Source organism: Camelina sativa, chromosome 11, assembly GCF_030686135.1.
Source record: "Camelina sativa cultivar CO46 ecotype springtype chromosome 11, ASM3068613v1".
Lineage (NCBI taxonomy): Eukaryota > Viridiplantae > Streptophyta > Magnoliopsida > Brassicales > Brassicaceae > Camelina > Camelina sativa.
The window spans coordinates 36976843-36989039 of NC_141890.1; the positions used below are offsets into that span (position 1 = coordinate 36976843).

The 12197-nt window shown below is 34.0% G+C and overlaps 1 protein-coding gene across 1 annotated transcript; it reads left to right on the top strand.

Annotated features, from left to right (window-relative positions):
* Positions 1–158: 158 nt before the first annotated feature.
* LOC104725191 (uncharacterized) lies at positions 159–2329 on the top strand. The gene is made up of 3 exons (XM_010443810.3): positions 159–857; positions 966–1151; positions 1710–2329. The coding sequence occupies exons 1-3, from the start codon at positions 432–434 to the stop codon at positions 2061–2063; spliced, it is 966 nt and encodes a 321-aa protein (XP_010442112.2). The 5' UTR covers positions 159–431; the 3' UTR covers positions 2064–2329.
* The last annotated feature ends 9868 nt before the right edge of the window (positions 2330–12197 follow it).

Here is a 12197-nt window from a genome sequence, read left to right on the forward strand (position 1 = left end):
CATAATAAATAGTTTTGACTTTCTCACTATCTTGACTGCACTAAAAGATATGGTTGGTAAAAGTTTTGTTGAGTTGCATTGCTTTTGGCGGAAACCAATGAACTTGTCTCACTCAGAAGTTGATTTAGCTAACGCCAATAGAAAAACTATGCTTATGAGTTTTGGAATTGATATATACTCCTACAGTGAAAAATTTGCTTAATTCAAAAGTATTATGCTATAGGTTACTCAAATTTTGATTATGACAAAATAATATACGACCATGATGCTCTAACCAGGCGTTACAATAACTTACAAACCAGTGGGCAATTTGGCCCTCGAATCCACTCATTATTGACTAATCATTCAATATATATATACACACACACATCATCACATAACAAAGCCTTCTCATCTTCTTCTGCTTCTTCATCTTCCATTTGAATCTCAAGATGCACGCCAAGACCGACTCGGAGGTGACAAGCCTCTCGGCTTCATCTCCGACTAGATCTCCCCGTCGTCCAGCCTACTTCGTCCAATCTCCGTCACGTGACTCCCACGATGGAGAGAAGACAGCAACATCATTCCACTCAACACCTGTACTCACCAGCCCGATGGGATCTCCACCGCATTCTCACTCTTCCTCGAGCCGCTTCTCCAAGATCAACGGTTCCAAACGCAAGGGTCACGCTGGAGAGAAACAGTTTGCTAGGATTGAAGAAGAAGGTCTACTTGATGATGGAGACAGACAACAAGAAGCTTTGCCTCGTCGATGCTATGTCTTAGCCTTCATTGTTGGGTTCTTTTTGCTCTTTGCTTTTTTCTCTTTGATTCTTTATGCTGCTGCTAAACCTCAGAAACCTAAGATCTCTGTTAAGGTTAGTTAAAGATCTAGAGTTGACTTAGTAGATCGAGATCTCTGTTAAGGTTGTTGGATATGTTCAGATCTAGAGTGGTGTTTAAGTTTGTGGAATTGAATTTTGCAGAGTATAACGTTTGAGCAACTTAAGGTTCAAGCTGGACAAGATGCTGGAGGTATAGGAACTGATATGATCACGATGAACGCGACGCTGAGAATGTTGTACCGTAACACTGGTACTTTCTTTGGTGTTCATGTCACGTCTTCTCCTATTGATCTTAGTTTCTCTCAGATCACTATTGGTTCTGGCACTGTAAGTTCAAAATCTGAAAACTCCTTTAAAATGTGTTTGTTTAATACATGTTCATCAATGTTGGTCTTGTTGCTATCACCAGATGCTCTTTGTTATTTTTTTTTTTGTTTTCTTTGGTTTTTAAAAAATGTATAACCGAACTTTTTTTGGTTTGGTTTGTGAAAAGTTTGGGGTCGGTCGAGTTTTTGGTTTGTCTTAGATCAATGTTGTCGGTGGCTATGATTGTCACATGGGGTTGATCAGGAGTGCACTATTAGGTAGTTTTATTTGTGCCTTTTAAAATATGTATAACCGACAAAAATCGGATTTTGCTTGGATCATTTCGGTTTGGCTTTTGATAAAAATATTTAAAAATGTACATATTTTTAGTATAATAAAAATGTTTTTGTTGGTATGTGTTTAAAAGTATTGAAAAGTATGATCTAATGTGGTTGGACTAAGTTCATTCTTGCTTTATTTTACTTAAACATGTTCTTACCGTTTGGTCTTAGTCTTACAATATATAAAGTTTTGATTACCTACCTCCAATTTTGACCTATATTCTTTTTATTTTTGTAGATTAAAAAATTTTATCAGTCAAGAAAAAGCCAAAGAACAGTGGTGGTGAATGTACTTGGAGACAAGACTCCTCTCTATGGAAGTGGCTCAACCTTAGTCCCACCACCACCTCCTGCACCAATTCCAACAAAACCCAAGAAGAAGAAAGGACCCATCGTGATTGTCGAACCACCAGCGCCTCCTGCACCAGTACCTATGAGGCTAAACTTCACCGTTAGATCTCGGGCTTACGTCTTGGGGAAGTTAGTTCAACCCAAGTTCTACAAGAGAATCGTGTGTTTGATTAATTTCGAACACAAGAAACTCAGCAAACATATTCCCCTAACAAATAATTGCACTGTCACATCTATTTAAAAGAAGAAAAAAATACACATGAAAGTGCGAGCAACGTCGTATGGGGTAGTGTCCTTATACATGTGACAAGGTAGTGCGTTCCCGGCCTATACAAAGAAGATGAATCATCATCAGTGGGTTTTATAAATCTATTTTGTGTGATCTGAGGGCTTTTTGTTAATGATACAGTAAACGAGATGATTCACATTTTTTTTTTTGGTTTTTTAGGCAAAGTATCAATCTCCTTTATAATATTTCGTATCTACATATAAGTTTTCTCTGTGCTATATACCGTGTAGCCTATGCACAAGTTACAATTTTTTATTATTTTTATTTTATATATATCTATACTTGTGGACCAAACAATTTTTTTATAACCACATTAAATAATGACTCGTTGATCGGTAACTCAATCTTAGGATAAACTTATATATATTTTTTCGTTAAAATAATTTATATTAATTTGGAAAATCATTGTGCACATAGTTTACATTTCAAAATGATCAATACAAAAGCTAGAATGTAAGCTCCCTATTGAGCTAAAGTATGAGCTACTTTGTTCTAAAAATGATTTACATAAATAAAACAAATTTCCATAAAATTTATTGTCCAATGTTTGTATTATGATAGATTCCTACAAGAGATAGATCAGATAGCCCCATTATTTATGTTGTTGATTAAGACATTTATCCTTCACAATAGACATTATAGTGAAACCTCGAATCCATGTTTGCTATATTGATTAAAGTAATTCTTGTGCCTCTAATAGTGATCATATGATATTCAAACGGTATAAAAACCCAAGCTTTTGTTGTGACAGATCTCAAATAACCGATCCACCATTTGCTTGGTATGTTAATATGTCAAACTTGCATCAAAATTATATTTTATCTATGGAAAGGGAGGTTGTGACCATAATGGTGTTAAATTCGTTAAAGAGGTAATTAAGTACTCGTTACGTCGTGGAAAGATAAACAAGCTCTTGATTGTGAGTGAGAACAAAATAGGTGATTTCGATAGATAAAATAACGTGGATAGTTACTGCAAAGTTGTAACATCCGCAAACCGGTTGCAGACTTTAGGGGTTTCGATCGATGTTTTGATCGTCGAATTGATGCAGGTTTGGTTTAATGAGACCTAAACCGGGAAATATAAGTGGGGAGCTCGACCTAGGTTACGAGTTTAGCCTCATTTGTCGTTTTTGGATAGAAAGAAAAGAGAGAAAAGGTTCCTTTGAGTGTTCTTGAGAGTTCTAGCGGTTTTAGCAAGATTTCTTCCTGTGGAGTGGAGATCTGAAGCTAGGATTGTGGGGGAAGCTTGTTAGGAGTGAGTTTTCATCAGTTTAAGGGTCAGAATTTTCTTTTGCAAAGGTGAGTGCATGACCATGGCTGATTTAAGCTTGATATTTCTTTGATTTTCATGTTTTTGTGTTATGTGGTTAATTTCTTGTCTTGTTGGAGTGGTTTCGTGGTCCTCGAGGCCTTGTGAAAGTCTTTTGTGGCTTTAGATCGAATTTGATGCGTTTAGGAACAAAGATCTGGCGTGGAGCTTTGAAACGACCCGATCCGTTTTTTTAATAATAAATAATAGATAATAATAGTAAATAATAGATAATAATAATAATAATCTAAACTAGTGATCCCATACCCACTAGCCACCTATCCACAATCAAACCAAACAACGGAAATTAATCAACAAATACCAATATCCAATAAATATCCAATAATAAAATAACCAATATTAATTCATCACAATATCCAATAATCCAAAACAACATGAATCATAGAACCAGCAACCTAAACCACATTCTAATGACTAACTCTAGCAACCTAGCAAAGCAGACAACAACCAAATGAATCACTAAAACATCCTTCTCTTCATTGCCTCGATTCCACGATCACACTTTTCCTTTACCTGCACCACAAACACAAATTGAGATGCATGAGTATTTTATAAATACTCAGTAAGGCAATCCACTCATCTACTGGGCTATACACACAAGCAATAGAGACAACTCTAACCATCAACCAACAATCAATAACCAAAGAACAACAAACCAGGACTCTGCATCGACCGACGCCAACCCATGCATCAACCGACACAAGCTTGCATCGATCGACGCAAGGTTAACTTGCATCGACCGACACGCATGCTGCATCAACCGACGCATGCTCGATATTGCACGAAATCCCTAATTGCATCGACCAACGCCTCCACATGGCATCGACCGATGCTCCTAGGTCAATCTGCGCCGTCCTCGCATTGTATCGACCGACGCACAAAGTGCATCGACCGACGCACATGCCGAGCATCGTTTTTTCCTGAATCTTCTCGCTGGATCTCCGTGCTAAACCACCAAAACACACACCAAGGCCACAAAAAGCTTCCCAAAGCCTCTAGCGACTCAACAACGTACTAACAGGCCAATAACACACATAAAACAAATAGATCAGAGAAATCTCCAGCTTAGATAAACCATGGTCATGCACTTACCTTTTCCATAGATGATTCTGACACTAAAACGAAATATCTACTCTCCTAACAGTCTCCTACAGCGCTCCTAGCTTCAGATCTCCCAAGAACAGCTATGAATCTCCCAAAGGTTTAAGAACTCTGAAGAACTTCTTTTCTCTTTTCTTTTCTCTCAAAAGCGGCTAAAACTCGCCTAATGACGACAAAAATCCCTTTTAAACACGACCTAAGAGTTTTCCTAACCCAAAACGCAGCGTTTAACTTAAAATCCGTCCGCAAGAACCAGTCTTGCATAACCCAATGCACATAGTGCATCGACCGATGCATCCCCTAAACCGGGATTCCGGTTTGCGGATGTTACAAGCTTTAAGGAAGATGATGCTCAACATCTACGTCGATCAACACACGCAATTACGTATTTTGTAAAATGTTGAGCATGTGTCGATCGTCACAAGATGCCTACATCGAACGACATAGTGTGTGTGTCGTTCGATGCAACCTCGTCTGATGGTCGTGCCAATCGATACTTGGAGGGTGTCGATTGAGACAACCTTCTTAGGACATGGGTGATATCTGTTATTTTCCCTAGTTTGTTTGTTGATTGTTGTTTGATGGTTGTAGATTCTCAATTGCTTGGGTGTCTAGTACAATAGGTGAGAGGATTGCCTCACTGAGTTTTTATGACAATACTCATGCATCTCAATTTGTGTTTGTGGTGCAGGTAAAGGCAAAATGTGATTGTGGAATCAAGACGATGAAGAGAAGGATGTTCTAGTGGCTCGTTGATCGATGTGTTGTTTGGCTTATGTTAGGGTGCTAGAGTTGAGTTATTAGAATGTTGCTAGGTTGCTGGTTATTTGGTTTATGACTCTGTTGGATTGCATCAATTGTTATTGGTTTATTGGTTATTGATTATTGGTTTAATGGTATTGTTTGGTTTTCGGCTGTTTGGTGTGGTTGTGGTTAGGTGGTTAGTGATTATGAGATCAATAGTTTAATAACATAGAAAACGGGTCGGGTCGTTTCAAAAGTTCACAATTAGGAAATCAACTACTAGGAATTTGTAACCACACTAGCGTAATTATATAATTATTTTTGTTGAAATAGCTTATGTATTTTTTATATTTGATTTGGTACAATGCATAATTTCTAAGATTTGATACATCACGTCACATTTTAATATAAAAGAAAATCATAAAAGTTATGCATTAATTACATTTCTTCACAAACAAACGTTTTTTCAAACACACTATAAATTATAATCATAACTCGGATAATCTAATTATTTACAAAAAAATTATTTTCCATCACATCTCATCCTATAAATAATAAATCTTTTATTCTCTTCCACTATATCTCAAATTATATATATATATATATAAAGATACAAAGTCAATTGAAATATCATTGTAAAAGATTAATTCTAAGTTTTAATTTCATATACTATATGAAATATAGCTTACATTGTTTTTTTATTTTATTTTCTCTCTAACGTGTTACTAAAGTATATTCTTTCTTGAATTATCATATTTTACAAAAGTATATGGGAAAACTAACGTCTTCTACCAAAGCTCATGATGTTAGTTGGTATTTAGAAAAATGCTTTGGGTAATCATTGGTTAAATCATAGATAGCAAAAAAATGGTTAGAGGTAAAATACATCTCTCTATTTAAGAATTTATGTTGGATCGAAAGGATAACTTAACACATTTGTATTAAATGAATGACATATGAGTCCTCGCTAACCGTATAATTAAGTAGGCTGAAAAATTATTCCTTACGTAAAGGTCCCGTCCATAAAATCAAAGAGATTTTTTTTGCGGGTATTACCACGCGAATTAATTACAACTACTATATTGGTAGTAAGAGAAAATCATAGAACACAATGTATAAAGTACTCTCATGCTAATTTTCTTGGTTTCCAAAGGCCCGTCAATTTTTACTCGACAAATCAAAGCTGAAAAGAGTCCTCGTTTCCTTACGTGCATTATTTATCTCTTCCTACTCAGATCACACTTTTATTTATCTATTTTTTTGTTGGCTGATTCACAAGTAAATAACTGATTTCAGCCAATCTTTACTCGACATTTTTGTCCTTTTTAGGTGAGTTAAGATCCAATGTTAGCTCTCTTCAATTTCCTCGGATATAGAGTAAATGACCACTAGCAGTAAATTTTCAGTGCTATAAGTCTACTTCTCTACAACAAATTTTGATTTTGGGCTTTCTTAGATTCTTTTTCTTAGTAACTCCATTTTGGACTCGAAGACTTTTCAATTGGACTCAATAAAGAGCAAATCTCATTATTGAAAAAAATATAGAATTTCATTGTTATTTTTAATAATACCTAGTAATTTAAATAGAAGAGTTGATTATGGTTGTTTTAGTTTTTTTTAACATTATTTCATAAAAATCTTGTTCATGAAAAAATAAAGATTATCAATTTATCACAAAATATTCTTTTTATGCGTGTTTAGTTTTGAATTTCCTGATTGCATGGTTTGATTTTTTTTTATTATTTGTTCGTGTTCTCATTTGCTTTTATGTATAGCATAGTAGAAAAGAGGATCGTGTTCCTAAGTATTTGTGTTAATACTTACATATCTTTTATTTGTGGTGCGTGTAAAGATAATGTGTTTATGGAATCATGGCAATGAAGATGATGATCTAGGATCTCGGTTTTTGTTGGTTTTAGTTTAACTTTGGATCGTTGCTAGAATGCAACTTATATAATTTCTGGTTATTTATTTATGATAATTATTGTGGAGTTTTGTTGGTTATTCTGTCTTGGTTTGACATGTTTTAATTGGATAAATTAGTTAATATATATGTGGTTATTAATTAATTGATTAATTAAAAACAGTTGTGGTTGTGTCATATATTTGACTGTGCAGAAAAAGCGGGTTTACAGTACGGTATGGTTCAATTGCGGTACATATGGAAGAAATATATTTGCGGGACAAATGCGATTTATACAAAATAAGCGGTACAGAATAATATTTGATTAGTGAAAATTCTATTTGCGGTTCACTAGAAAATGTGTGAATGGTAGTAAATATATGTATCTATTTAAAAATTAAGAAATGTAAACCTACTACTACTATAATTAAATTTTAAATTGAAAAAAATAAATTAATAAATATTGAATCATATTCTTAATTATTATAAATTTAAACTAAAAGAAAATTTTAATAAATGAGTTCAACGAATGATATTTTACAAGAGTGTTAATATATTAGCTATAAGCTTATTCTAATTAAACTATTAAGAAAAAATGATTTAATTAAACTATTATAATTTGAACATGAGAGATAATAATGGAATAGAGTGTAGGGAAAAAAATAGTGGGATTTTCAAAAATACATTTTTATGTCACTTTTTAAAAATACCGTTTCATAGTCTCTATTTTTAAAAATACCCCTTTTAATATATAAAATGACTAAATTCTAAACCCTAAATACAAACTGAAATCATAGTGTGCTTCTTCCAATGAAAGTGGACAGCCTCATGAAAATGAGGTTCCCACTAGTAGTATTGCTACAAGAAAAAGGGATAAGAGAGATTAGTAGTTTGTATGTTAGTTGGAAAATATTGTTGACTTGGGGTATAGAAACATTAATTACCATAAAAGTTCGCCACCAAATATCTTTCCTATCATCAGGAACCTATGACCAATTCCTCCATGGTTCCATGAAACTGGCTTTCCATGTAGACAGAAGGGTCAACACCAACCTTAGAGAAGAGAAAGAGTAAAATTGGATTCGGCCCATGAACAAACGAACACAATTGTAGTTCTTACAAACTAACCATAAAGCTCCATTGAGTTTCCTTGGCTGGAGGTGTGGTTGGGATTTTCTTTCAGGAGCACTCAGCAATGCATCGAGAGCATCGAGAGTTCGCTGGTTGTAGCTGTTTGTGTGTGTAGACGCTGCGCTTATAGAACGTGTGGCTCCTGCCGGTATGACACCTGGTGGCATCCATCTACGTTGCAGGTATGCAGCTTGAAGCACATAATAAAAATAAAAATGAGGTGCTATTAATAACAAGTCAAGTAAACAAATCCACAAAGTTGAGTTAAGTTTAAACATAGAACAAAGCCAAGTTTAGAATCCACATCTACAAATCCTAACCATCAAAAATTTGTTCTTAAGACAGTGAAATTAGTAAAAGCTCAGATTATAGACATAGTTACACACAATTAAAGCAAGTACAGAAAATACTACACATGTTTAAATTAGCAAATAGCAACACATAACAAGCAAATAATGTCACTTAAAGTAAAAGCTAATTGACAAATGATTTAAAAGTAAAGGTCCGAATAGTAACAGCGGATTTGGTTGTATGGGACAAATGATTTAAAAGTGTTGTATGGTTGAATTGCGGTATGTGCGGGACAAATGCGGTGAATGCAAAATAAGTGGTAGAAAATAATGTTTGATTGGTAAAAAACTATTTGCAGTGCGGTTTTCATACTATTCATACTTTTATTAATAACTAGTATAATTATATATTATAAATACATGTAATTAAAAATTATTTTAAATTAATCATGTATATTTTTGTTCATTAAAATAGTGAAGAAATAAATCATTTTAAAAATAAATTCGTTCTAGAGGAAACTATAATTTCATTTCAAATTATTAATTTTATTTAAAATAGATATTATACATTTTGAATGATATAACTTAATCATATTTTGATTAAAACTGACTATAGTTTATTTGTTTTCTATAAATCTGTTTTCATATTTAAAATGATTATTATGATTTGTGAGAAATAATGAATTATTTTTTCTCAAAAAAGTAATTTACTTATTTATTTATATATTATATTTTTATTTGTCACTTGATTTCATTCAATAACAAAGCCAAGTACAAAGAGTGTGATTCAAAGATCCAGAATTCAAAGCATGATAACAAGAGGCATATGTTCCCCAACGCTAAACATAGATAAATAAAAGATATCAACAAGGGATCCAAGAGGGCTTTGAAGCAAATGCTATAAAGCAGTTTGCCACATATGAGGCCAAAGCTTGTTGAAGCGTCTTCCATAAAATAGATTGATGGTGGACCAATTGGTCATTGTCCAACAAGGACTAAATGACGTTGATAAGGTGTTCAAGGCGAGTGGATTGTGGTTAAAGTAGCTAGCAATATGTCGAGGAGTGATTGTTGATCAAAGAAGCTCTAGGACCATACGCACGCCTTTGGCAATTTGAGTTCCAAACAAAACAGCCATGGGACTTCAAGACCTTGGGAGCAATAGGGATCATAGCTGAAGCTAAAATCAGGATTTTCAATGAAAAAGTGTACAACCGTAACATAACAGGTGGGTCCTCTCTCATAAGGCCTTGACCATGGAGAGTACGGATCCTACACAAAGTTTGTAGCCAGCATGACATAAGCATAACTAAAGCAGACCTGAGCTTCACAAAAGGTGGCAGATGATGGAGGTTGATGCCTAAAGGTGTCAGGGATAGCACACTACGGGTAGAAGTGGTGGCAGTTTAAGGGATGTTGGAGCTTCTGGCTAACAATGACTTAGAATGATTATTAGCGAAACCGTAATCAAACTGGTGGCAAGTAGGGTTCAGAGCAATACCAATCACCATAGATAAATCAAATACCAGAGATCTTACAGATATTTTTACAAAGCCTAGAAAACTAGTCAATTTATTTCCCAAGAGCAGTCTTTGGACTCTGAGTTTGTAAAAACAAACTAAGTTTAGTCTAGAGTTTTGCAAAATGAGAGTTGGATTGGACCAGTCTTGTAATGAATTTGGCTGAAGCTGAGAAACTGTTAGTTGGCCAATTTCAAAAAAAAGCCCACCAAAGGAAACCCTAGTTGTCTTTTGCCTGACCAAGAGCAGTGTGATTCAATGTGGCGGGTTGGAGATGAACAGATTTGGAGTGAAAAATACAGCTCCGGTGGAGACAGGGAAAAACATGACCTTGAAAAAAAACTTGCCGTGCGCCATCGACGTCTTTTCCTGGAAAAGCGCATATGATGGTCCAAGGAGAAGCTCTCTTGCCATCAACAAAACCGGGGTTAAGAATTCTTCAGAGGAGAACAAGGTTCTAAGTTTTGATTTGGATTTGTATACAACAAAGGACTCTAGATCCGATTACATAGAGGCTGGCCACATGTAGAGGGTGGTGGGGTTCACCGGAATCCACCTCATTTCTTTGAGTGAAAAACAGCCCAGATCTGGAGATTTCAAGGTTTGGAGAAGGTGACACAAGCTTGCAGAATTGGGGAAAAAAGTAGAAAAGAAGGTTAGAACAGCTAAAACTGATGCCGAAAAGAAAAATATTACAGGTATCTCGACGCCGGCGAGCCGCGGCTACACCATCGCTGGAAAAGTTTGATGGTGGATGTGTTTTGATGTTTGTGCCTCAAAGCGTTTTAAAGTTTTTTTTTAAGTAATTTATTCATGAGAGTTTTAAAAAAAAAACTAAAATTGAAAACTGGGTTAGCATAGAGTTTGATTATTATTAGTCATAAATTTAAAATTATTAACTTATTACTAGTATAAATTAAACAGAAAAATAATAAATCAGTATTTGACTTTATTAATGCCTAATTGGAAGCAAAACCGCTGAATAATTGTTGGTCACATAAGTAACTCGGTCCATTAATTAATATCTTTTCTAGAAAAATGCAAACACATCTTTTTGTTAATTTTGAAAAACGCAAACTAAAGCAATTTTTTTGTGATTGGTGCATAAACCAGTTTTCTGAAAAACGCACTTAGAAACCGCACTAGTCATGTTACCATTTATAGCCTAAATTATTAGAGTTATAATTCTAATTTATAGTGTGTTTGAAAAAATTTAGTGAACAAAAATAGTTAACGCATTACTTATATGATTTCAATTATGATTTCATATTAAAATGTGAGTAAATGTATCAAATGTTAAAAATTCATGCTTTATACCAAAATCAAATAGAAAATATGTTAATTTATTTCAGCATTTTAAAAAATAATTCGTTTATACAACAAGCCTACACTAGCGTGACTACAAACTCCTAGTCGATGTAAATCGAAAGCTTGAGAAACATAACTACTAAGATTAATTTCCATTAGTTTTCATGTGGATGTACGTAGAAAAATCATTCGTAACGAATAACTGTCCCATCTAAACAAAAGTTGTGTTACATCAACTTAATCCGATTATGTGAAAACACTAATGACATCAACATCATTTTATTGGCGAAAAAGTAATATTGAACAACATAAATTCCTGATTTAGTCGGATTTGTTTTTGCTTACTTCCTAATTATGAACTTTGCAGCAACTGTTTACCCTGTTTTATCAATTAAACATCTTATGATATATTAACATATTTTCATTTCCATGAAAAAAAATAATTTAATAAGTAAAAAAGGTAGTTTGAAAACCATAGAGAGAGAGATAGTACTTACATGGATATAAGCAGAGTATGATTACAATAAAGAATACAACCCAAAAATACCATCATTAATGAATATCATTATTATTTTTTTTAGTCACCAATAATATATTTTTTCAAATATACCACAAAATTTATACTTTTTCAAAAATACCGTAAACAAAAAAATGATTTTCAGAGGTGTAGAATTATTTTTTTTAGGTTTGGCTTGATTATTTTAGATTTACAATATAGCTTCTAGAGGGTAGGGTTTAGTGTTAAGGAGTTAGGGTT

Bases quoted from the DNA above. Each gene is read 5' to 3' on its own strand.
- LOC104725191 (XM_010443810.3), top strand. From the start codon at position 432: ATGCACGCCAAGACCGACTCGGAGGTGACAAGCCTCTCGGCTTCATCT. The intron at 858-965 runs GTTAGTTAAAGA...TGAATTTTGCAG, and splicing joins AACCTAAGATCTCTGTTAAG to AGTATAACGTTTGAGCAACT. The intron at 1,152-1,709 runs GTAAGTTCAAAA...TTATTTTTGTAG, and splicing joins TCACTATTGGTTCTGGCACT to ATTAAAAAATTTTATCAGTC.